Genomic DNA, 26,375 nt, shown 5'->3' on the forward strand with positions numbered 1-26,375 from the left:
TTAAATTTTAACAACAGAGTTTATTCTAAAGCTCTGATCGTAGGAAGTCAGTGACAATATCTACACAATTGTTGCATTATGCATCTAAAGCTGTTTTAATAGGATGCATTAGTTCACCTTTTAGGAGAACATGAAGTACACTATGGCACTCAGTACACAACCTTTTGGAAACGAAGGCAGGTCTTCTTTTAGGACAAATGCAAAACTTGAAGCTCACTTGATATTTATCCCATGCACATGATGTTTCTCAGCCATTCCATCAGTCCTAGAGAAGCGGTGAGTGGAGGTCCTCTTCTTCTCCTGTGTTTCACACTAGAGGGGTTTCCTTTGTAGTGTAACTGCAATATTTTATATTAATAAATCCTTCAAAAAACTAGTAGTACTTTATTCTAATGAGGTTATAGTGGAAATGAGATTGTTGCACGAGGAGTTCAGCATTGAGGCACTTTGCAGCAGGTTCTTGAGTTGGACATTAATGAAATGGTTTACCTCAACCACACATGGTCATAAAGAGCCACTAAACAAAAGGAAGGAGAAAGAATAAGTGTTTTGTAGATATTTGAACATTTAAATAATCAAGAAATCAAACCAAAGCACCTCAGACAAGTTCATGTCAGCCGTTCCTGTTCCATCTTTGTCCAACTGCTGAAAAGTCCCTACAAGGAAGTGCAAGACTATGAAGGCGCTAGCATAACGTGTTTCAGTGTCATTTAAAATAATTAAAAGGCACTATGTGATTCAAAGAGAAACACCTACTGAACATGGACTCGAGTTTGATCAAGCAGCAGACAAAGTTATCAAAATCGATGACATCATTCTCAGCGTATCTGGCAACAAGGATCTGGTTGAGTCTATTGTTGAGTTTAAAGCCTGTAAAGAAAGTGAACAGGGTGGGCTTTCAGAGAAGATTATGGTAACACTTTACAATAAGGTCCTATTAGTTAATACTACTTAATGCATTAACTAACAATGACCAATTCGTTTGTAACAGTATTTATCAATCTTTGTAAATGTTAATAAAAACAACTGTTTATTGTTAGTTAATTTCAGCTCAAGTCCATTAAATAATGTTAATAGATATATGAACTTTTGATATTAGTAATGTAAATGTTGAAAGTAACATTAAGATTAATCAATTAATGTATTTTATAATTATTTGCACTGTAAATTCATGTAAACTAATGTAGTTTACAATAAGGTTCCATTTGTTAACATTTCTAAAGTGTTACCATTATGTATCATTCAAAAGTTTGGGGTTGGTAAGATTTTCTTTTTCAATGTTTTTGAAAGACGTTTCTTATTCTCACCAAGGCTGCATTTAAAATGATTCTCCATTTAAAATATATTCTCACCAAGGCTGCATTTTTCTATTTTTATACATTTTAAATGTATTCCTGTGACGGGCAAAGCTGAATTTTCAGCAGCCATTACGTTTAATCATTTAGCAGATGCTTTTATCCAAAGCGATTTACAAATGAGAAGAGCAATAGAAGCAATCAAAACAACAATAGGGCGACAATATGCAAGTGCTGTGACTCATTAATGTACTGTTTTTCAGTATTTTTTTGATGAATAGAAACTTCAAAAGAACAGCATTTATTTGAAATAGAAATATTTTGTAATATTATAAATATCTTTACTGTCTGGACAGTTACTGTCCTGAATAAAAGTGGTCATTTCTTTAAAAACAATTATGGCTGATAAATATTAATGGACAGCAAATTATCTTAATTCACCCTTCATTGGCAGGTGTGGCAAGTTTTTGGGCCCTGTTCGTGAGTTTGTGCCAATAATGAATGCCTCTTTACCTGCTGATTCTACAGCGATACGCATCTCATAAGAGTTCATAGTCCCTGACTTATCAATATCAAACTCTCTGAAGATCCCCTGAGTGGAAAGAAAATGCATGAATTATTTCTATTGAACACTATAAAGAATCATCTATAAACATTTCAGAATTTGTGGGAAACACAATGTAAGTTTTATTCAGTAGGCTAAGATGTAAAAATAAAAAAATAAAAAAATCTCCACTCACCAGCATCTTCCTTATTTTGTTCCAGAGGATCTGAAACTCTACTAAACCCAAACGTGCACTACCATCTTTCTGATGAACGGAGTCAAGAACAAAAATTGATGCAGATTGTCTGATCACAACTGACATGATGTCAATTACCACAGAAAATAATTTAGCAAAGCATTGTTCCAGAATAAACTATTTGTTATATTATTAACATATACTGCTAACCTTTCTGTACAAAGTTATATCCAGTATTTCTGCTGTCCGTACATTGCCATTTAAAGCAACAACAAAAAAGCTTCTTGTTTCTGCTTTATTAAATTTCGTAAATATAGACTTCCACTGTATTTGCATAAATGTAAACAGGATTATTGCCTGTTTACAAACTCAAAAAATGATTTTCCGTAGTAATCGACAGAATGACACAGATGCTGTCAATAGAGCTTATCTTGTATCTAACCCAGAATACTCTTTTAAATAGTGAAGGATACATCCAAGAGGTTGACCATCGTTCTGCAGGACTCCATGCTGAAGCCATCTGTCTTCAGATCCTTGTCTGAGAGAGAAATGGTTCATTCAATTCAGTTAAACAGGTTCATTTTGACTGAATCGACTCCAAGTGTGAGCAAACTGTTGTGTGTTACTCACGTCTGGACACTACTCTGTTGAGAATAGTCTTGAGTTCACGGACAGATATCTCCATATCCTAAAACAAGACAAAAAATTATCAATTACATGCACAAATCTAACATCAGGATCATTTTTATATATTCACTCACCTCTCCAGCCAGCTGCTCAAACATGGACTTGAAAGAGTCATCAATGTCATCCTCTGTAATTTCTGCCTATAAGAAAACCAAAGAAACCATATTTATTAAACAGTATGAACTGACACTCTAAAGCACTTGGCATCATCAAGTTTATATGATAATGTAGATCCAAAATCTTACCTCATCCTCCAGGTCAGCTGAAATCTCATCATCCAACTCCCTTTGAAGAGAAAACTAATTTTATTGAAGGTAATGGGTTAATACCCCTCATGTCATTCCAAACTCAATTTTCTTTTTTCCCCCATATAACACTTACGATTCTAGTCTCATTTCCACTGTCTTGCGTTACAGGACTTTTATTTTGAAGTGTATTTGCTATTTTTATTGTTTCCAGTGTTCACTCCCCATGTTTAGTTCCCATTTTGCTTTGTTTTTATAGTAACCCTTGTTTGTTTCCATAGTGATTGATTTCCATCAACTGTTCCTAGTTAGCCTCTCGTTATCCTGTGTATTTAAACCCCAGTGTTTCCCTTGTACAGTGTCTGGTGTTGTCAGTTTTGTTTTTGCTTACCTTTCCCTGTTTTTTGGATTTACATCTCCCTTAGCCAGGATTTACTTTAGTTTTGTTTGTTTAAATAAAAGTTAATGTTAAAAATTGGACCCTGCTACCCATCTCTCTCAAACACCCCGCGTAAAAGGAATAAAACAGGAAATATGACCATTACCATACAACAAAAATAGAACCATGGAAGTAGTTCAATGTGACTAGGGCACTATTATTATATGCAAATGTAGTTATATTAAAATACCGGTATGTAAAAAAAATAAAAATAAAAATAAAATACAAATCTGAAAATTATCACAATATTTAATTAAAAAGTTAATTAATTTAATTTAATACAATTATTACAATTTTCTGTGCACTCTCTCTCTTTATTCTCATCATATAAATATGTGTGTGTGGCTTTATGGTGCTATTTTGTCTTTGTCCACTGTCCATGAAAAAAAGCTTGGACATTGGAAAGAAACAACATGAGGGTGAGTAATCTGAAAAATGCCTGAAGTTCTCAAACACAAACACACACTCACTCTGTCTCTGACTGCTTCTCTGTGAAGACTCGCAGGACAAAATCAGCCTCTTGGCTGGGTTCAAAGGTGGAGGGGACGATGATGTATTCCCCAGGAGGGAGGCTGAGACGCGTGCTCACCTCGCGCAGGTTGATGAAGGTCTCGGAGCGGGCGCTTGATGAGTTGGTCAGGAAGAAGTCCTTTTTAAGGTGCACATTCTGACAGCCTGCGTACTGCAGACAGACAGAAATTATAAATCTGTGCGGTATGCAAAGTTAAGTTTCTGTTATTCCACTGTGAATAATTCAATAAATTCAATCTTCAAATCTTCCGTTTTAAAAATAAATGACCCGTTTATGGAAGTAAACAAGCCATAATGATGTAGTCAATCCGTTTTAACAAAGATATTGTTGACATGGGATCATACCTCTTCAGGAATCTGCAAGGAGGAGAAAAAAGAAATGGAAAAATAAGAAATTATTTTGTATTATTTTGTAATGAACAATGAATTGTTTTATTTAAAGACAAAAATTAACTACTTCAATGATTAATAATTAGACACAAAAAGCACTGAGGAAAATCTTTTACAATGTCAGAAAACAACTAGCTTTGTAAACAAAGCCTTGTAAACACCTAGCTAACTTTGTAAAACAATGAGCAAAAAGTTAACAAATCAATATTTCAGTCCTACAGTGCATCTCATCCTCATTACTGAGCCAAATTTGCCAGTTCTTCCTTGAACAAATGGATGGGATGGAAACATTGTCAGGAAGAAGTCCTTTTTAATTTGCTACCTGTTCTTGCAAAATTCCAAAATTTGCATAAATATGATTATCTTATTAAGATTGCCAGCTTATGCTTGTTCAGCATAACAAACATCTGAACATGTTGGAAAGGGACCTCTTCACCTCGTAGAGCGCAAAACCGATGGTGTGCATGTCCTGGCCGTGGCGGCGGTGCCGTCTGCGGTCTTTCTGCATCAAAGCCACCAGTAAGCTGCAGGCCACTTCTTCATCCTCCGGGTCATCGTCTTCCTCCAGCAGCGTGATCTTATACTGTGGATTGATCCAAAATGTGTCTGCCAAAGTACAGGAACACATACAGTTATGGGGTTCAAATCCCAGGTAAAGCTGGTAGCTGAGTTTGATTCATGCATTAATAATTGTTCATCTTGTTCATGATATGATGCTTTAATGCACTACTGTTCAAAAGTTTGTGGTCAGTAAGATTTCTTTTTTTTAAAAAGAAATTAATACTTTACATTAATACTTAATATTATCCAGCAAGGATGCATTAAATTGATCAAAAGTGACATTTATAATGTTGCAAATGATTTCTATTTCAAATAAATGATTTCTACTCTTCAAACTTAATTCAACTTTCTATTCTTCAAAGAATCCTACAGTAGAAAAAAAGACAAGATATTACGACAGACATTAAGCAGCAGAACGGTTTTCAACATTAATAATAATAATAAGAAATGTTTCTTGAGAAGTAAACCAGCATATTAGAATGATTTTTTGAAGGATTGTGTGACACTGAAGACTTTAGTAATGGCCACTGAACATTTTAAAATATATTCAAATAAAAAAACAGTTCTTTTAAATTTTACAAATATTTCACAATATTACTTATTTTACTGTACTGTTGATCAAATAAATGCAGCCTCTGAGCATAAGGGACTGTATATCCAAACATTTCCTCCCCCAGAATCTTTTTATCATGTTTTTCAAAACATATGGACATTTGTAAAGCCTATGAATGTAGTAGAGACTCCCACTATGACCACCAATACTGCCACACTGTGACCTCAAACGATAACTCACTGGGATGATTTCGACAGCCTCCTGCGGTACTTCCTCTCCGCCAGGCGCCGTGAAACTTGATGGTGTTCCAGTGGCTCAGGTCATCATCACTCAGAGCATCAGGGGACAGATTACAAATCTCCAGCCTGGAGAACTGCCGCAAAAACTCACTGAATGACATCCTGGGGACAAAGGGAGCCGTTTCTTTATGCTGTGACTGTGAGAGTACACAATGCTTATTGGTCTACTGTTGTGTCAAATAAAATTTGTATTGCTAAAACAGCTCACCAGAACTCGCCATCCTCCATTTGTAAGTGCAAGTCATCCTTTTCAGATGGATCGATCTCGTCCCATTCAGGAGAGCTGAGGAGGGAACATACACGGTCTTCTTACTCAATGACTTGTGCTGAACTGAATGAGTATTTCTGTTCTATTTCTTACTTATCACTCCAGGCCCCCGTCCATTCTACCTGACCCCACGGGTTACGGATACGGATAAGCCTCTCCGTATGGCCCCTAAATTCCACCTATCAAAGAGGAGAGAGATCTCACACACGAAAGCACACAAAATTGAACTCCAATATGTCGATGATCAACATACACTGGGAGCGTTACCTGTTTGAGAGCAGTCACTGAGTAAGCGTGGCCCTTAACCAGCTTCTTAAACGTCACCGATTCCATGTCAAAGGCACTGGTGATCTGGAAAACAATTATAAATAACAAATTAATATATATAGAGAAATAGGTAAATAAATGCATGTGAATAAATGTTGAAAGAAAAACTAAATTACGTATATAAAAGAAATATAAAGCAATCAATCGAAAAATAAAGAAATATTTATTTATAATATATAGGCTATATATGCTGCATTTATTTGATCAGAAATACAGTAAAATGAAGTAATATTTATAATTAATAAAAAATATAAATCAATATTTTTAAAAATACAATTTCTTTTTGTGATGTCAAAGCTGATTTTTCAGCATCATTACTCCAGTCTTCAGTGTCACATGATCCTTCAGAAATCATTCTAATGCTGATTTACTGCTTAAGAAACATTTCTTATTATAATCAATTTTGAAAACAGTTGTGCTGCTTAATAATTTTCTGAAAACTGAGATACTTTGAGACATTTTTGTGATAATGTAAAAGTCATTTTTGTCAATTGTTCTGATCAATTTAATGCATCCTTGTGTGTGTGTGTGTGTGTGTGTGTGTGTATATATATATATATATATATTCACACACACACACATTCAAAACTATGAATATAATAATAAAAAAAGAAAAAGTAAAAATTGAAGGGTAGTGTATATGCTTGACAGCCCCAAAACTATCCCTATCATCATACATTGTAAATTAACAGCAGATTGGACATTCTGCTAAATTTTTGCATTAAAACTGGAAAACAATCTTACTGGTTTCTAGCAACATGAGTTCAAGTAGGTAACAATTTTAATTTTTGAGTGAAGTATCCCTTAAGTGAATAAAGCTCTCACATCAATAGAGCAGCCCAGCAGGGAGCCTCTTTCCAGGGCTTTGCCGATGATTCGGTACAGGTCTCTCGGAGCTTTCCGGAGCTCGTACATCTCTGAGACCCCTCCGGTGAAATCCTCAAAACCCTCAGTGGTGGAGCCTCCAGAGAGAGCTTCATAGGAGCCATTTAGCCTGCCACAAAACAAACAAACACAGGTAAGGAGACTGTACTCAGACCATCAGAAAATCTTTCTTAAATAAGACAGAGACAGTATAAGTGCACTTTTGTAAATGATTCTTGTTTAGTAAGAACAAAATTTGCCGATCTTTACCAAAATGTCTATCAGGACATACTTGGCATAGGCCTTTTCAACCAAGGCACTCCAGAACTCATTTCCCTCTGCTGAATGGACAAACATGAGCTCTCCGTCTTTGACCGGGAGTCGATCGTCAATCACAATGTCGACCCACTCGCCAAACTGCCAGAACTGCAGAACAGAAACAAGCAACTGTGTGAAGAAAAAAAAAAGCTGAGAGGATTCCAGATTAAACAGGTCCTCAGTGTCACAAGATTAATTTAGAAATAATTTGTCTAATTCTTAATGTTGAAAACAGCTGTGCTGCTTAATATTTTGTGGAAACTGTGATCCGTTTTTTATTTTATTTTTATTTTTAGAATGCCTTGATTAATAAAGTTAAAACAATAACACAATATTTAGATTTTAGATTTTGTTTTATCATTTACAAAAAGAACTTTTAGAGCATGCATAGTGTGTTTCAGAACCTGAAAGTGGAATATTCCAGCATAGTCATCCTGAAAGCTCTGGCCTTGGGGTACGACCCTGTGGAGGAGTTTTTCATTCAGAGTCAGAGAAGCTATAGCAGCGAGGAGCCAGCAGTCACCTGAGCAGGAAAAAGAAAAAGATATATATATAACAGATGAGGCATAATGGCACTTACTCTAAAAGCAATTTAAACTGTGATATACTAAAATCCCTGAATAAAATGCCATTATTATTAATACAACACAGCAGTTGAACTGTCAATTTACAACCAGCAGGGGGACACAAAGAAAGGGGTGGGGTTTATTTTCTGTGTGAGGCCTGTGTGTACCCATTCCTGTTTACATCCCACTCAGATCTCCACCTCAGAGCAGAGGAATTTTCCACAGCTTCAAAAGCGCAAGGGGCCGGCGGCAGGCCCAGCCTTAGGAAATGTAGGCTCAAATATATGAGAGATTTGAATGGTTTAATACTTTTGGTTAGTATATAATTTCCATTATTCCATTTATGTTATCTCCTAAGATTGATGAACTTTCTATTGTTGTGAAATATGGAAAATACTAACAAAATATGAGTATGTTTGAGCAGGGTCAGACTTTAGCCTGGTAGAGAATTTGAGAGTTTTAAAGCAGTTAATGTAATAAGAGCAAACATACAGAGATACAGATAAGTTATCTCCTAGTTTTGATGACTTTTCTATTATAGTGAAACATGGAAAATGCTAACAATAAAGAATAAGTAGGTGTGTGCAGATTTGTAATGTATTTGCTTGTTTTACACTAGCTTAATAGAAAGCAGACGTAATATACAAGGGCGGTAACTTATAAAAATGATAAAAATCTGTCATGCACATTGATTGAAATAAGTTGGCACGATTACAAACATGCACTGACTCAAGGTCAGGGGGAAACGGATGAGTCACAAGCAGACACGCCTCAGGTCAGTTATATGAGCTGCTCTTTCTGTCGTGACTCATGCTTTAAGTTTGCTGGTACAGCCACAGAATCATTTAGAGGCGATTCCTGCAGAGCACCAACTCTTAAGGTGATGATACACAGGGCAACTTTTTGAGCAATGTTGCTGGGCAATCTTGCCGAGCGATTGTTGCTTGGGCACTTTCCCATTGAAAATGGGCAATACATTTCTATCTGGATAATTTAGATCGGTCGTGGGCCCTGTGTCTCATCTGGTTGCCCGTTGACGGCAACATTGCCCAGCAACATTGCTCAAAAAGTTGCCCTGTGTATCATCACCTTTAGAAACTATACTGGATGACTTTTGTACAAGCAGAACACTTACCCAGAGCTCCCTGACAGATGTCTGTCCGCGAAGCTCCTCCCACAATGAACTGAGGATCATCACAGAGCTCCTGCAGAAAAGGAGGGATTAGAGGGACTGACACTGGAATTTGGAAGCCTAAAGGTTTTTATTCCTAGCAAGATTGAAGCAAGCAAGACCTTATAGGAATAGTTTAGCCAAAAATGAAAAAGCACCCTCATGTTAAAACAAATCTGTATGTTTTTTTGTATGGTACACAAAGGATAAATGTTTAACAGTTTGTTACCTTTTTGATGAACTGCCGTTGAACGGAACAGTGTTATTTTAGTATGACTGAGACTGAGGGATAATTATTTGATATTTTGCATTAGTTTTTACTTTTGTATTTTCCATTTTCATTTGAAAGTTTTAGTAATTTTGTTGTTTTTTTGTCATTTTTATTTGTCAATGTTTCTTAAATGTATTTATCTGTATATCAGTATATAGTTATTTTAGTATGAAAGCTTGTTTAAGCCACAGAAAAAAAGAAAATAAATTAATTGCGACTTTTTATTTCACAATTCTGACTTTTTTTCCCCTCGCAATTGCGAGTGAGATATAAACTCACAATCGCAAGTAATAAAGTCTGAATTGCGAGATGTAAACTCGCTATTGTGAGAGAAAAAGTCAGAATTGTGAGCTGAACTTATTTCCTCAGAATTGTGATATAAACATGGACTTGCAAGAAAAAAGTCAGAATTGTAAGATGTAAACTTGCATTTGCATGTTATAAGGTCTGAATTGTGAGATATAAACTTGCAGAAAAATAAGACTTGTGAGAGAGTCGTAGTTACTTATATATATTTATTTTTTCAGTTATCGTTTATTTTATTGCAAGTAAAAAAAAAATCCGCTTTAGTTTTAGTTAATTATAATACACTGGTATGGAAAAGAACATATTTTCGTATATTATGGGGGGGGGGAAAACAGGCTTTGGAACGACATGAGCACAAGTACTGCTGCCAGAAAAACATATTCATATTGTTTAAAGAAATAACAATGGCCAGTGTGAATGAGGCCTTCATTCTTCAGAGGAGGCATTTTGACTAAGTGTGTCTACAGAAACGTTATAATCCATGTGTATGCAACTTTATAATAGTGACAACAGCTGCAGTAGAGACTCGAGAGAAGGGAGGAGTCATTCTGACTGCAGGGATGTGCGGGCCCACAATGAAGAGCATGTTGCCGTCTAGACTGCTATGCAGTATATTATACACTCATGTTCAAAATGGTGTCAGTATGATTTTTTTAATTAATCAAAAGTGACAGTAAAGTCATTTATAATGTTACAAAAAACATTTATTTGAAATAAATACTGTTCTTTCTATTTATCAAAGAATCCTGGAAAAAAAGAATCACAGTTTCCACACAAATATTAAGCAGCACAACGGTTTACAACATTGATAATAATAAGACATTTTTCATATCAGAATGATTTCTGAAGGATCATGTGACACTGAAGACTGCAGTAATGATGCTGAAAATTCAGCTTTGCATCACAGGAATAAATTACATTATAAAATAAATAGAAAAGGCGTTATTTTAAATTGTATTACTATTTCACAATATTACTATTTTTGATCAAATGCAGCCTTGGTTAGCATCAGAGACTAAGAGGTAGTGAATATATAAGCGTTAAGACAATATAAGAATGAAAATCAGCGTGGTCCAATATTGTCATTGAATTTCATTGCATGGACAAAAACAGTTTTTCAAAATACCATATTTTGTGTTCCACAAAAAAATTAAATAAAATGACATGAGGGTGAGTAACCTAACCCTAACCGTTTTAGACAACCACATCTAGTAATGTAGCTTTTTTTCCGTACCGTAGGGCGCATCCACTCCACATCCTGGGTTTTGGAGGAATGTGGAGCGAGTTCTTTGAAGCCAAGCGAGGGCGGTTCGGCTGGAAAGCAGGGGTCTTCAAACAGGTAGCCCCCTTCCAAACATTCCTGTTTGAGGGCCTCAAAATCCTGGTTCTGGAAGTGTAAGGCCTGCTCAAAAGAGCCCACACCATCCGCCTTTAGCCTGTTAGCACTGATCTGTGCTGAGATCCCTCCATATGTGAACATGCTGGAGCAGTGAGATGCAGACCGGGTATAAATAGCAAAACTGATACCAAGATGATTCACACTCACTCCACACTTAAAACTCACTCCATATCATTATAACATGTTTGTGCATTTGTCTGGACATTGCATTTTGCCATAAAAAAAACAGACAAATAAAAAATGGACATGTAAATGTCAATCATGTACACCAGCTTTCAAAAGACTAACACTGGTGCTGAGAACCCATAAACATTTATTTACAGTATACATGTAAATGATAATACAATGGACATACTGTTCAAAATGAAGACAAAAAGTATCTTGACACTTTGTGGTTGTTAAACATTAAAGGAATTATTTAATGTGAAACCATGTTAATGTGGAACATGGCAATTGCACAAATGGCCAGAGAAAAATAACTTTGAGAATAGTTGTGCTGTGCATCATGAAGGTTTGATGTTAAATACTGTCTTTGATAACTGGGATGCTGCTCTGTGGCTCTTCTCAGTTAAATAATGCCACACCATTGGCATCTTATCTCTATTTAAATGATTGATCAAACACAAACTGAGAGCCTCTCATTCATTTCAACAAACGAATCACAATCAGTGTAATATAACAGCCTGAACTAGTATACAAACAAACAAATGTACGAAAACTACTGAAACGTCGAGAAATCAACAACAGGACTGTTTTAAACCTCTATCAATATATATGTAACATTTTAAAAACACTTTTAGTGGCGATTTATTTGGTGTCTTGTTCTGTAGGCCTACATTTCTTTTCTAAAATGTAAGGAATGCCAAACATTTGCCTTGGTGTTGTCTTACTCCGTTAAGCTTCGCAAATCACTGCGGTTCACTTAATGATTAACTTTAACTTAACAGCAAATTTGTTTTTAGCGATAGCCTACTACGATAGCTAGACGTTTCTAATCTTCAATATGTGCAAAACATTCATATCTAACACTGAATAAAGTGTCCAATAATGCGACAAACTAACAGCAGGCCGACGGAGACCAACAACACGGACAGAATAAAGCTAAATAAATCTCGACGTGATTCATTGAGGGAAGAAATACAAGAACCGCTAAACTTGCCTTGCAACTGCGGTCCTGGGCTGTCTCTTCTGTGATGCGAATGTGTGAAATATACAGTTCTATTCGTCCGAAAGATAAGCGACACACGCGTGTATTAGAGCTTCAGTGTGTGTGTGTGTGAGAGATAGTCCAGAAAGGAGGCGGAGCGATACAAGAGCACCTGTCACAACATAACGGACAAGTGCTATACAAATTCCTGATCTGAATTAATAGTGGATTTGAAAGGGTCTGACCCATTTAGCTGAGCCTTGAACATTTCTAACGAAAGTAAAAACAATAACTAAATATTATTTTTATATGACTTATTTCAAACAGCATACTTTCATCAGAGATTTCAAATATTCAGTAACAACAAACGTTTTAAGTTGGCCAGAAAGTGCTACAATTATTGACAGAAATTCTCCTTAAAAGTCGAACCCCTTGAAAGTAATATAATAATTTGACCAATGGGAAGAGCATGTTATAATAAAAGACAACTTTATTTGTTTCTCTAAAGCAACAAGGCTTTGTATTGTACACATTTTTAAATTCCAAATGACACACAAGGAAATACCGATGCTTGCAAGGCAGCAATAATAATAAAAAAAAGAGTACATTTTGTTTAGGACAAATCTTGAATTTCATTCAAAGTATAAAGTTCACAAACATTTTCATCTTGGCACTATAAATTATCTACAAACTAAAGTTTGAATAGAGTCTGTGCATTAAAAAACACATAAATCAAAATGATAGTTTTGTGGCTTTTAACACCTGAATTGATTATCAATAGGCAAATCATTTTGTTGTGATAATGTGGCTATATTGTTTTTTAATGGACAATCCCTAAGATATGTCCTATTCAAATTTCAATAGGAAATACATTAACATAAAAAAATCCTGTTTGTCAAGTGATTTCATCAGGTCTGTAATTGGTTGGTTTTAACATTTTCTTAAAAAATGTGAGCAGTGCTTGCTCACACAAACAAGATGCTAGGGTGTTGTGGGTCATTGCCAGAGCATTGCTATGCAGTTTCTAACATGTTGCTAGGTGGTTGCTTACTGGTCACTTCCAAGTTTGATACAATAATCTGGTCCCCATATATGGCTTGGATCCCTCTTGGGATTTTATTTAACAGTTGTATCGTAGATCAGGTGTAAATCATCTGTCTGATAACTTAAAATAATTGCAGAATTCTCATCAATAACCCACACAATTTGGTCTACCAATCACATCAGCAGCAAAAAAGAAAAGAAAAACAGTGATGCCTTGCAAGCATCACAATAAGAGAAAAGTCCATTACAAATAAAACAACAGCCAACTATACTTGTATCTCTGTAGCAAAGTACAATGGACACATTTACAAATTCCAGGTGGCCCACTATACTAATTAAGCATTTATCTATATGATTGTTATCTGTGTAAGGTAACTAGCACAATAAAAATGTAATTCATAATAATCCTCTGGCCCTTTAAATCATAGCAAATGACAGCCACTGAAAGAAAGAAAAAGAACCATATAAAACGCAAACACAAAATGTATAAACATTAAGATATACTACTAGATTGCAAGACATTGCGTACCTGGAAGAAGTCCAACTCAATGAACCCACTGTCGTCTGCATCAATCCTCTTGAACACTTCTACAAAAAGTTAAACAAAAATGTTTTTTTGTCAATTTGCTGTTAAAGTTTAATTTTCACGTTAAAAACATAACTTGAGACAATTCAGAAAGTATGTAGTAAAGTGATATACAACTGTAATGCGGTCAACAAACCTCAAGTACTTTATAGCCATACAACTCAACAACAACAAAAAAGAACACCCTTAAAACCGATCTCAACCAATCAGAATTAAGAAATCACTGCTCTTACTGAACATCATCTCCAGGCGCATCACACAGGACACAAAGTTATCAAAGTCGATGTTCATGTCTGTGTCTCCATAGCGTGCAACCAGACTCTGATGAATGCAGTCATTCAGAGAGAATCCTGTGAAATGATCACCAAAAAACCAAGTTACTTTGATAAACTCAAAGCTTGTTTTGCTGCTTGCAAATAACTGCGGCTCATATTATGACTTTCAGGAATATACTGATTGCCTTGTATCAGAATTCATTTAATCCTTCTTTAAAAACTCATTTTAAAATGAAAAGCTGAATGAAGGTCAATGGTCCGAGTACCTGCTTCTTTCAAAGCCATTCGCATCTCTGGTGTACTCATACAGCCGGACCCATCCATGTCATTCTTCTTATAAATGCCCTAAAAAAGGGATGATGAGAATGTTACCCCAAGATAACTCATGAGAAGCAAAAGTTTCTATGCAAAATTTGAGACAAACTGACCAGATACTTTTGAATTTTCTTCCAAAGAGTGGCAAACTCACATAACCCCAGTTTACCATTGCCACTTTCCTGCACTAGAGTTAAGTCAAACTGATTGTGACACTCAGAAACACTAATGATTTAACAACAACTGCCTGTTGGACTATTTGTAAAAGGATACATCCATGAGGTTCACCATGACTCTACAAGTGTCCAAACTGAAACCATCTGTCTTTATATCTGTTCCTGTAGAGAGAAGACAAATTATTTACTAAATAATATCTTTATAAATATGTTTTTTTTTTATAATAATGTACAAAGAAAATACTTACTTTTGGCGACTATTTTGTTTAAAATTGTTCGCAGCTCAATGGCAGAGATCTCCATGTCCTTAGATAAGAGCAAACATTATTACATTTTTACATGTTTATCAAGTAAAGTAATCCATGAGCATAAAGGCCCGTTCACACCAAGGACAATAACTATAACGATAAAAAGTATTTCTAAAAATCATTCTACAGAATAGCAGAGTCCACGCCACAACTATAACGATAACGGCACAGGGACAATATTGTTTGAATCAGAATGATATAAACTAACAGCCAATCAGAATCCATTCGGCTTTAAAAAGCTTGAGCATTTAAAGCGGCAGAGGACAAAACTGCAGCGTGCGCTTAGAATAAACAGAACAATATTGTGTGCTGGTGTGGATGCTATTAAGAGTTATTGTTATTATTCTTGGTGTGAACAGGCCTTTATGCAGGGTCTAAAATAACTCACATCTCCAGCAAGTTTAGTAAACAGTCCCCTAAAGCCAGCATCAACCTCATCTTCAGACACTGTGTCCTGAGGAGACAGAAAAGAGGGTTATTGATGATATTCACAGTAATAAATGGCAATATTATCCACATTTTTCCTGAAGAGCCTACTGCGTTTTGAATTATGGGAGACACTTCCGGTTTGGGGAGCTTCCACTCAAAAAGACTAAAACAAATCATTTCATATTATAAGGTTGCGCAACAAATAATCCTTATCCGTCAGTTTGACTGAATAAGTTGTACATTTTCCTTCATGTTTAATTTTTTTAGACGTCAGAAGAATATCCCCAAACACTTGGTATTTTAATGTGACATAGTATCACAAGAATATCTGTGGCAAGAGCTCTTTTCAGTTGCTATATTCTTTTCCTCCAGATTATTTTCTTTGTATACCACTGTAACAATATATATATATATAAAAACATATCTGGCACATTATTCTGATTCTGATTATAATGCTTGCAAAAAGATCCAGCTCTTTTATTTCCATCATTGTTTGCAACCCAACACTGACAGTGGTCTGCTTTACTTTATGATATATCCGATGAATACCGGTAATTCACTGGATTTCACTAAAAATTCACTAAGATTCTCCCCAAATCCTCACGTCTCTTTTATCACACAGATGCTTTAAAATGTAATTGTCTCCCCTTTTCACTTCTAATCCCTTTTAGCAGTGCTGGAATGTTTCTAAAGCAGACAAATCTGTCAAAATGACAGAAAGCACTTTGAAACATCACTCGATGCTAAAGTTAATTAACATTTTTGATTAAGATAATGCATGTTACATAATACAGACATACATTACTACAGTGATATTTAACACATCCATAATATTGCTGCGGAAAGAATCAAGCTTTTGTGGTAATTCATGGTCTGTTGAAAGCAATTTGTTCATTCTTTAACACTTTTAAGTTTTCTTTTAACGCACAATGGCAGAAGGTTGAGTAGAATAATGTCACTTCATTGTACCCAGTTGTTGTTGTTTTGTTTAAGCTTATTGCGTTTATAGAGAGGATTGTTTACAGTTTAACAGAAGTTACTCCCATAATTCGCACAAAGGAGGAAAAATGTGTAATGGGACACAAAGGAAAATGGGACTTACATCTTCTAGGTTTGCCTCTACAGGGTCATCACATTGTCTGGAGGAAATAAGAGAGACAGGGATAGTAGATAAACTCCCCCCCTTCAAAAAATCGAATGATAATATAATAAAAATAATAGGGATGCACCGAAATGGCATTTTTCGCTTTTTGTCCGAAAGAGAAAAAAGGCTGAAAATATGCCACCCGCTCTTCCGTGTTCAGAGATCAGTTTCACTCTGGCGCAGCATGTTTGCTTGTAACTTTGAGAGCGGCTCCCGCTTCCGAAGATACACAAGTTCGAACTTGAAGCAACTGTTGTGTGTGCGCTGTGCTCAAATGTTCTGTCAGTGTTGCCAACTCTCGCGAGACAAATAAGCAACCACGGCTTCAAAAACAAGCCTAATATTATTATATTATTTATTATCATCAATATTATTTCTCATCATTAAATGAGCCTGCAACATATTAAACTGAAACCACTCTGAGTTTGGAAAGCAAAAACAGATGTAATTTTACAGAATAGGTTTGGAGAGGGCCAGTGGCCTTCAAGATGGTCTCCCAGTGGCTTACATTATTGTCAGTTTACTTAGTGATTAATTTACAGCAAAATAAAAGATAAAATCTATGCTTTCATGTCCGAAAACATTAGTTTTGTCTTACATTTCATAATAAACTAAGACAAGCTCAGTGCTGTGGTGGATTTTTTAATAAATAAGATAGTAAACTATCTTTTAGAACTAACCATTATAAAAATCTGACTTTAACCTGTGTTAAGGTTTTACCTGACTTCTCCGTTGGTTCTAAAATGATGAATAACATTTACCTGACTTCCCATTCTAGATCTAACAATATAACAAAATAAATCTTACTTCCTTTTTTAGATCTAACCTTCTGACAAACTTTTGACACGACCTAACCTTCTGACAAACTTTGGATAATGTGACCTTGGACAATGTACCAGAACATACTGTTTTTTTGTCTGTATTGTGTTATGATCAACTGAACTATTAACCCTTTACAATGTTTATTCGAAGATTCGAGATATTTTTGTTGATGTCACTTAAAAGGCCTCGTTTACACTGCAGGTCTTGATGCCCAATTCTGATTTGTTGCCTAAATCCGATTTTTTTTACCGTCCGTTTACACGTTCTTTAAATTGTGACCCATATCCGAGTCATGTGTTTACACTTGACTGAAACATCGCGCATGTTTAAAGGGGTCTTCTTGCTCAGATGGACGAACGTGCAGCAAGATCTCAGGACAGGTGGTAACATACAACACGATCTCATAAAAGTGAGTTTATAGCACAAATTTTATTTCTCATGCCATTTATACGCCAAAAATAGTTTTTGCTTGCATATGATACGCACTGTAAACGTGCGTATTAAACGCCATAAAGTGCGTATCATGCACGCAAAAACTATTTTTGGCGTAAATGCCACGTGAAAAAAAAAATCGTGCAATAAACGCGCACTTTCATGAGATCGTGGCGGGCTTTAACGAGGAGCAGTGGGTCCGAAATTTTAGGATGAGCAAGCCAACCTTTGATATGTTGTGTCAACGTGTGTCCACATTCCTCTCCTACAACGACACAATGTTTCATCGGGCCATCCGTCCATCCGCAGATGCGCGTCGGGGTTTCTCTCGTCATTAAACCGCGGAGACGCAGCCTAATGCCTCGGAAAATCCGATCTGCCCGTTTACATGACAGTCATATCACATATCCGATTTACATCTGATTTATTTCCACATATGAACGAGGCCTGAAACCGATCTCGAAATATCCGAATGCATGCGTTTTTTTCCTGTTTACACTGTCATAGAACACATCCGATCTGTGTCGCATACGAGTAAAAAATCGGAATTGGGTCACATTTCACTGACAGTGTAAAGAAGAAAGGGGGCTTGCTTTATCAATTTAACCAATCATATTGATAGAACGTGACATGTTTGTCAATGCTGATTCTATTTTGATGTGTCTGTATTTATCCATAAAACCTGATGTATGTTTCTTTTTGGGTGAGATGCTCGAGTACTTCTCTGAGATCTCCCGGCCGTGATTAAAAGCATTTAAAGGACATTTGCTGAAGTCTGCTGAAGTCATTTTGCTGCACAGTGAGTAAGCTAGGGTATAGGGTTAGACTCGGCCGCCATCGATGTGTAGACACGCTAGGGTATAGGGTTAGACTCGGCCGCCGTCGATGTGTAGACGTGCTAGGGTATAGGATTAGACTCGGCCGCCGTCGATGTGTAGACACGCTAGGGTATAGGGTTAGACTCGGCCGCCATCGATGTGTAGACACGCTAGGGTATAGGGTTAGACTCGGCCGCCGTCGATGTGTAGACGTGCTAGGGTATAGGATTAGATTCGGCCGCCATCGATGTGTAGACACGCTAGGGTATAGGATTAGACTCGGCCGACGTCGATGTGTAGACGCGCTAGGGTATAGGATTAGACTCGGCCGACGTCGATGTGTAGACGTGCTAGGGTATAGGATTAGACTCGGCCGCCATCGATGTGTAGACACGCTAGGGTATAGGGTTAGACTCGGCCGCCGTCGATGTGTAGACGCGCTAGGGTATAGGATTAGACTTGGCCGACGTCGATGTGTAGACGTGCTAGGGTACAGGATTAGACTCGGCCGACATCGATGTGTAGACGCGCTAGGGTATAGGATTAGACTCGGCCGACATCGATGTGTAGACGCGCTAGGGTATAGGATTAGACTCGGACGACATCGATGTGTAGACGTGCTAGGGTATAGGGTTAGACTCGGCCGACATCGATGTGTAGACGCGCTAGGGTATAGGATTAGACTCGGCCGACATCGATGTGTAGACGCGCTAGGGTATAGGGTTAGACTCGGCCGCCATCGATGTGTAGACGCGCTAGAGTATAGGATTAGACTCGGCCGCCGTCGATGTGTAGACGCGCTAGGGTATAGGATTAGACTCGGACGACATCGATGTGTAGACGCGCTAGGGTATAGGATTAGACTCGGACGACATCGATGTGTAGACGCGCTAGGGTATAGGATTAGACTCGGACGACATCGATGTGTAGACGCGCTAGGGTATAGGATTAGACTCAGCCGCCGTCGATGTGTAGACGCGCTAGGGTATAGGGTTAGACTCGGCCGCCGTCGATGTGTAGACGCGCTAGGGTATAGGATTAGACTCGGCCGCCATCGATGTGTAGACGCGCTAGGGTATAGGATTAGACTCGGCCGACATCGATGTGTAGACGCGCTAGGGTATAGGATTAGACTCGGACGACATCGATGTGTAGACACGCTAGGGTATAGGGTTAGACTCGGCCGCCGTCGATGTGTAGACACGCTAGGGTATAGGATTAGACTCGGCCGACGTCGATGTGTAGACGCGCTAGGGTATAGGATTAGACTCGGCCGACGTCGATGTGTAGACGTGCTAGGGTATAGGATTAGACTCGGCCGCCATCGATGTGTAGACACGCTAGGGTATAGGATTAGACTCGGACGACATCGATGTGTAGACGCGCTAGGGTATAGGATTAGACTCGGACGACATCGATGTGTAGACGCGCTAGGGTATAGGATTAGACTCAGCCGCCGTCGATGTGTAGACGCGCTAGGGTATAGGGTTAGACTCGGCCGCCGTCGATGTGTAGACGCGCTAGGGTATAGGATTAGACTCGGCCGCCGTCGATGTGTAGACGCGCTAGGGTATAGGATTAGACTCGGCCGACATCGATGTGTAGACGCGCTAGGGTATAGGATTAGACTCGGACGACATCGATGTGTAGACGTGCTAGGGTATAGGGTTAGACTCGGACGACATCGATGTGTAGACGCGCTAGGGTATAGGGTTAGACTCGGCCGCCGTCGATGTGTAGACGCGCTAGGGTATAGGATTAGACTCGGCCGCCGTCGATGTGTAGACGCGCTAGGGTATAGGATTAGACTCGGCCGACATCGATGTGTAGACGCGCTAGGGTATAGGATTAGACTCGGACGACATCGATGTGTAGACGTGCTAGGGTATAGGATTAGACTCGGACGACATCGATGTGTAGACGCGCTAGGGTATAGGATTAGACTCGGACGACATCGATGTGTAGACGCGCTAGGGTATAGGGTTAGACTCGGCCGCCGTCGATGTGTAGACGCGCTAGGGTATAGGATTAGACTCGGCCGCCGTCGATGTGTAGACGCGCTAGGGTATAGGATTAGACTCGGCCGACATCGATGTGTAGACGCGCTAGGGTATAGGATTAGACTGGGACGACATCGATGTGTAGACGCGCTAGGGTATAGGGTTAGACTCGGCCGACATCGATGTGTAGACGCGCTAGGGTATAGGATTAGACTCGGACGACATCGATGTGTAGACGCGCTAGGGTATAGGGTTAGACTCGGCCGCCATCGATGTGTAGACGCGCTAGGGTATAGGGTTAGACTCGGCCGCCATCGATATGTAGACACGCTAGGGTATAGACCTTATGTAGCCCCGCCCCTTTTCAGCGCTGCGCTCGTTGTCTTTTGACTTCCGGTCTGTATTTTCACAGCGATCTTGGCCCGGTCGACATTTGTTAAGACATCTGCTTTACAATGCTTATGATAAACATTACAATGCTCTTGATAACTTTCGTTAACTCTACAATAAGTAAATCCACTTCACCAGCTAATTACTCCTCGACAGCGATGCCATAGAAATATACAGAGTGACCGCAAAAACGGAAGTTCAAAGACAATATTCTAAAGATGACGGCGCGCTTGTTTCTCTGGTGCATAAGGTCTATAGGGTTAGACTCAGCCGCCGTCGATGTGTAGACGCACATTTGTGTAGACGCATTTGTGTAGACGTCAATGTGTAGACGCGTTTCTGAGTGCAATATCCCTACTGTGCTCTAATATGGTGTATATAGCTGTGCTGGGCAATGCTGGTAAAATGATGCTACTAAAATTTATTTTGATAATTGATCAAAAAACAAATCTGTTAAATCTGATTCTGTTGCATAGAACTTAATGAAGAATAATATATTTATATATTGATATTAATATATTGATATTTAATATTATTTTAATATAGGCCTATTTTCTGTCTAATTATTGTGTTTAAATAAAAGGTTATTTTATTGGCTTGTATTTTTTAAATTCAGATTTATTAAATTATGGAATTTAATTAAAAGATCTCATAATAACACAATTATACAAAAAACTAATTTAAAATAAGAAATTAATAATTATATATATATAAAAATAAATTAAAAAAGTCATTTTCGGTTTCCGTTTTCGGCCAAGTGCATTCAGAATTTTCAGTTTTGGCCCAGAATTTTCATTTCGGTGCATCCCTTAAAATAATAGTAATTTATATCCATATAAATAAAACATATACTGTAATGTAAATAATACAATATAGGTTTAAAGGGTTAAAGGGTTAGTTTACCCAAAAAGAAAATTCTCATAAATTACTCACCCTCAATGTTTTTTTGCACAAACAAAGCACTTGTGTCGCTTCATAAAATTTAGGTTAAACCACTGGTGTCACATGGATTATTTTAATGATGTCTTTACTACATTTCTGGTGCTTGAAAGTGTCAGTTGTGTAGGCTATCAATGGAGGGACAGAAATCGCTCAGATTTCATAAAAAAGATCTTAATTTGTGTTCTGAAGATGAACGAATGTCTTACATTTTTGGAACTTCATGAGTGTGAGTAATTAATAAGGGAAATTTTCATTTTTGGGTGAACTATCCATTTAAGACCGTTGAATTATTGAGAAAAAAAGGTCACTTGTAAAGTAATACAGTTTTTGTTTGATCACATGTTGAAGTCACTACAAGAACATGATCTTATTAGAGCTTATCAATAATTTTTGATTCAATAAAACAAGACAGTACTTACTGCATCTCAGACTGTTTCTCGGAGAACACGCGCACACAGAAGTCTCCATTCTTGTGCGGTTCGAATGTGGAAGGGACGATGAGATATTCTCCAGGAGGAAGTTTAAAGCGGGTGCTGACCTCTCTCAGGTTAATAAAGGTCTCAGATCGAGCTTTCTGAGCGTGGCTCAGGAAATAATTCTTATCCAGATGAACTTCCTTTTGCCCATGGAACTGCAATGAGGCGATCAAGAACCAGAGGAAGAATAAACTAGATGTTTGCATTTTCTGAAGAAAATGGGTGTAGGTTTTGCCTGTGCAAAAGTCAATGCTACATTGCTAGGGTGTTGTAGGTGGTTGCTAAGGCATTGCTATGTGGTTGCTTGGGAGTTTTGAGTGGTTATTATTGACTAAAACGTGTATTTAAAAATATGTTTACTGTTTCTATTTATGTTAATGCTCCACATTTTCATTTGCAAAACTCCTTTTGAGGTTTTTCCATTGTGCTCACCTGTGAAGGCACCTAGAAAGAAAGCAAAAAGAATAGGTGTATAAACAGCGCCCTTCACAGGTTGTCATAAACATTACAATAACAAACACATAAACCATTTGTATCTTAGCAACCCCACCTCATAGATGGCATAGCCAATGGTGTGCATGTCCTCTCCAGACTTCCTCAATTTCCGCCGGTTCTTCTGAATCAAGCCAATCACCAGACTGCAGCCTACTTCATTATCATCAGGATCATCATCTTCCTCCTCTAGTTTGATCTTAAACTGAGGATTCATCCAGAAGGTGTCTTTGGAATACAAATAATTAAGATGTCAATTAAAGCAACTGATTACATTCATACAGTACAAACTGTGCTTCTAGACATTCTCTAATCAGCCACTGACAGATAGTCCCTCCCCGAACTCACAGCATTGCTAGAGCCGATGTTGTTATGCCACGCCCACTTAAACAGATTGCAATTCCAATTAGTGCAAGTAGTGGTCAGGAAATTACACTTCACCTTTAAGGTCAAAGAAATATAAACATGCTTACATGGATTGTTCCTGCATCCACCAGCAGTAGAGCCTCTTCTCCAGGTGCCATCGAATTTACATGCACTCCAGTGTTTGACAGAGTCCGAGGACAGCGTGTCTGGTGTCAGAGTGCAGACCTCTAAGCGGGTATAGTGCCTCATAAAATCTGAGAATGACATCCTGCACAAATGCAAACAGGAAGTGAAAAACTGGTCCAAGAAAAGCTTTGGGGATGTGGTTATATGGTTTATAACTGATTTTTATTTTACCAGAACTCTCCATCTTCTGCCTTCACAATCTCACGTTCAGATGGATCGACAGCGCTCCACTCAGAAGAGCTAAAATACAGGGTGCATAGATATAATAAAGTAATAAGGTTAAGCAATATTGTGAATATTCTACTGTATAATGCTATAAATGCTCAATTCCAAGCTCATGCATCAATATAATATAGATTTGAATAAATTATTTTGAATCTTGTATTAAATTGTTGGGTCTTACTTGTCACTCCAGGCCCCCGTCCATTCCACCTGACCCCAAGGATTACGAACTCTGACCAGCTTTTCCTTTCGACCTCGATAATTAACCTGACAAAATTGTACATATATTATACATATAAAAGTTTACTTTTAGTAAATGTCTTCTTTCACTAAGCCAATGCACAGGGAAATGTCTGAATTTAGTCTAATCAAAGCAGCCCCCCCCCCCTCCCAAAAAAAAGAAAGACACTCAGATAAAAAAATAACCTCAATTGCCCCAGTAAGAGAGTAAGCATGTCCTTTCACAAGCTTCTGATTAGTAACGGCCTCAGAGTCTGCTGCACTGGTGATCTGTAGGAACAAAGAATTGGTAATATAAGCACTGCATCTTTTTTTCCTTTAACATCTTTAGGTGTGCTGAAGACCTCATACATCTATGGAGCATCCCAACAGAGCTCCAGAGTCCAGGGCCTTCCTGATGATTTGGAACATGTTGGATGGCGCGCTTTTCAACTCGTACATTTCTGCAATCCCACCGGTGAAATCCTCAAAACCTTCAGTTGTGGAACCTCCAGACAGAGCTTCATAACACCCATTCACTCTGAACGAGAGAACACAGTGTCACTCTGAGGGAAAGTGTGCAAAAAGAGTGATATAGACTACAATAATTGTTTACCTTCTGTTGGTATTGATAAAAATGTTAATGAGAATGTCCAAAAATGTGTTTGGGTGATATTTGGGTGCTATATGTGCATGACTTACTATAACACTTTGCAAAACTGTAACCACATATTTAAGATTACACACAAACAAACAAACAAATAAATCTATATTCTATACACAAATTTCGAGAAATTTTTATGTGCATGAATTCAGAACATAGTTTTATTAGTAGTATAAAATACAAATTTTATTCATCAAATAATCTTTAAAAAATGTATTACGGTTTACACAAAAAATATGAAGCAGCACAAGCATTTTCAACATTGAGAATAATAAGAAATGTTTCTTGAGCAGCAAATCAGCATGTTAGAATGATTTCTAAAGGATCATGTGACACTGAAGACTGGGTTAATGATGCTGTAAATTCAGCTTTGATCACAGGAATAAATTACATTTAAAAAAATATAAAAATTGATTTTCTTAAAATAGAAATTAAATTAAAATTAAAATAGAAAAACAATATTAATTTTTTACTGTATTTTTTTTATCAAATAAATGCCTTGGTGAGCATAAGACACTAAGAAAACTGAAAAGCTAGACTGCAATTATGATTGTTATGACACATGCGAAACATCCCAAACCCAACAAAAGATTATATGACTCACTTTGCATAGGCCTTCTCCAGAAGGGCGCTCCAGAACTCAGAGCCTGTGGCGGAATGAACAAACAGCAGTTCTCCATCTCTAGTGGGTAATCGATCATCCACCACCACATCCACCCATTCCCCATACTGCCACAACTGCAACCATCAAAACAAATGTACTTAAATTATGGAGGAATCACAGCAGATGACAATTAAAATACAACCTCATAACACAGAATCAAGAGCCAAAGCACAGTCTCAAAATCCTGTGAATCATCTCTGGCATCACTTACAGTTATAAACGGGAATGATTTAAATGCTTAAATATAATTAAACTCAGTGGCATGGCAAAAAGTAGAATTTAAAAATACAGCATGGCTGAGCACACAGAGGAACTGAGCATGCACTTCCTCTGGGATCAATGCTGTCCGTCTATTATGAGTCAGTTTGACTTCCTGTCCTGACAAAAACATTCCACCATTCCAACCCATAAAACCGAGCCAAACTGAGTCTCTGTTAAAGAGAGATAATTATTGATTAGACATCTATCTGTCTAATATCTGCCTAGCAACCAGCTAGAACACCCAAGCAACCTCCCAGAACACCATAACAGCTACTTAGCAACCACCTTATCAACATCCTAGCAAGGCTTGATTCTTCAAAACTTCATCAGCTCTTCAAACAGCCTAAGTATTCAACATATTTCTCTTTAAGTTCAACTTTAACATAGTTTAATATTTACTTTGTTTACCTGAAAGTGGAAAATTCCAGCATAGTCTTGCCCAAAACCCTGGTTGGATGGTACAACACGAGCCAAAACATCTTCATTGAGGGTTAGTGACGCAATGGCCGCTAAGAGCCAGCAATCACCTGCAGAAAGAAAACATAGTTGTAGTTTTGGAGGTTTTACGAACTTTACCAAAATTAACAGCTGCAAAGGTATTATGAATGTTAACGGGATAGTTCACCCAAAAATGAAAATTCTGTTTAAATTTACTCACTCTCAAGTTTTTCCAAACCTCTATGAATTTGAATTATGATATTTTGAAGAATGTCAGTAACCAAACTTTTAATGGGCCCCATTGAATTGCATAGTATTTTTTTTCCATA

General features: G+C 37.6%; 2 protein-coding genes across 6 annotated transcripts in view; both read right to left on the reverse strand.

Annotated features, from left to right (window-relative positions):
* Nucleotides 1-14,321, reverse strand: capn1a (calpain 1, (mu/I) large subunit a). Of its 5 annotated transcripts, XM_056248240.1 has the most exons (23): nucleotides 14,241-14,321; nucleotides 13,951-14,009; nucleotides 11,066-11,312; nucleotides 9,219-9,288; nucleotides 7,922-8,040; nucleotides 7,492-7,625; nucleotides 7,161-7,329; nucleotides 6,276-6,359; nucleotides 6,102-6,187; nucleotides 5,949-6,023; nucleotides 5,682-5,842; nucleotides 4,764-4,933; nucleotides 4,283-4,294; nucleotides 3,877-4,088; nucleotides 2,968-3,007; nucleotides 2,797-2,862; nucleotides 2,666-2,723; nucleotides 2,509-2,573; nucleotides 2,036-2,104; nucleotides 1,809-1,887; nucleotides 757-870; nucleotides 598-656; nucleotides 1-517 (listed from the first exon to the last, which is right to left on the reverse strand). In XM_056248240.1, the coding sequence occupies exons 2-23, from the start codon at nucleotides 13,989-13,991 to the stop codon at nucleotides 491-493; spliced, it is 2,157 nt and encodes a 718-aa protein (XP_056104215.1). In that variant the 5' UTR covers nucleotides 13,992-14,009; nucleotides 14,241-14,321; the 3' UTR covers nucleotides 1-490. The 5 variants fall into 5 exon arrangements, with proteins under 5 accessions (XP_056104215.1, XP_056104214.1, XP_056104216.1 ...); XM_056248239.1 differs by lacking the exon at nucleotides 1-517 and having other exon boundaries at nucleotides 568-656; XM_056248241.1 differs by lacking the exons at nucleotides 1-517; nucleotides 4,283-4,294 and having other exon boundaries at nucleotides 568-656.
* The window catches only part of capn2a (calpain 2, (m/II) large subunit a), a 15,372-nt gene continuing 2,211 nt past the window's right edge, over nucleotides 13,215-26,375 (reverse strand). Inside the window, exons 3-21 of the mRNA XM_056248244.1 lie at nucleotides 26,017-26,135; nucleotides 25,288-25,421; nucleotides 24,392-24,560; nucleotides 24,227-24,310; nucleotides 23,982-24,067; nucleotides 23,750-23,818; nucleotides 23,500-23,660; nucleotides 23,085-23,254; nucleotides 22,967-22,978; nucleotides 22,478-22,689; nucleotides 16,613-16,649; nucleotides 15,470-15,535; nucleotides 15,022-15,079; nucleotides 14,871-14,935; nucleotides 14,711-14,779; nucleotides 14,549-14,627; nucleotides 14,241-14,357; nucleotides 13,951-14,009; nucleotides 13,215-13,862 (exon numbers count right to left, since the gene is read on the reverse strand). Coding sequence (XP_056104219.1) covers nucleotides 13,839-13,862; nucleotides 13,951-14,009; nucleotides 14,241-14,357; nucleotides 14,549-14,627; nucleotides 14,711-14,779; nucleotides 14,871-14,935; nucleotides 15,022-15,079; nucleotides 15,470-15,535; nucleotides 16,613-16,649; nucleotides 22,478-22,689; nucleotides 22,967-22,978; nucleotides 23,085-23,254; nucleotides 23,500-23,660; nucleotides 23,750-23,818; nucleotides 23,982-24,067; nucleotides 24,227-24,310; nucleotides 24,392-24,560; nucleotides 25,288-25,421; nucleotides 26,017-26,135 — 1,790 coding nt within the window. The 3' untranslated portion in view covers nucleotides 13,215-13,838. The remainder of the gene's footprint in view (nucleotides 13,863-13,950; nucleotides 14,010-14,240; nucleotides 14,358-14,548; nucleotides 14,628-14,710; nucleotides 14,780-14,870; nucleotides 14,936-15,021; nucleotides 15,080-15,469; nucleotides 15,536-16,612; nucleotides 16,650-22,477; nucleotides 22,690-22,966; nucleotides 22,979-23,084; nucleotides 23,255-23,499; nucleotides 23,661-23,749; nucleotides 23,819-23,981; nucleotides 24,068-24,226; nucleotides 24,311-24,391; nucleotides 24,561-25,287; nucleotides 25,422-26,016; nucleotides 26,136-26,375) is intronic.

The sequence above is a fragment of the Rhinichthys klamathensis genome, unplaced genomic scaffold (assembly GCF_029890125.1).
Source record: "Rhinichthys klamathensis goyatoka isolate OS25496 unplaced genomic scaffold, OSU_Roscu_1.1 h1tg000053l_1, whole genome shotgun sequence".
Taxonomy (NCBI): Eukaryota; Metazoa; Chordata; class Actinopteri; order Cypriniformes; family Leuciscidae; genus Rhinichthys; species Rhinichthys klamathensis.

Coding starts and splice junctions, on each gene's coding strand:
- capn1a (XM_056248239.1), bottom strand. CDS start 13,991: ATGCAGACGACAGTGGGTTCATTGAGTTGGACTTCTTCCAG. Junction 6,360..7,160: donor TGCTGGGCTGCTCTATTGAT/GTGAGAGCTTTA, acceptor ATTGTTTTCCAG/ATCACCAGTGCCTTTGACAT. Junction 2,105..2,508: donor CGATGGTCAACCTCTTGGAT/GTATCCTTCACT, acceptor TCCGTTCATCAG/AAAGATGGTAGTGCACGTTT.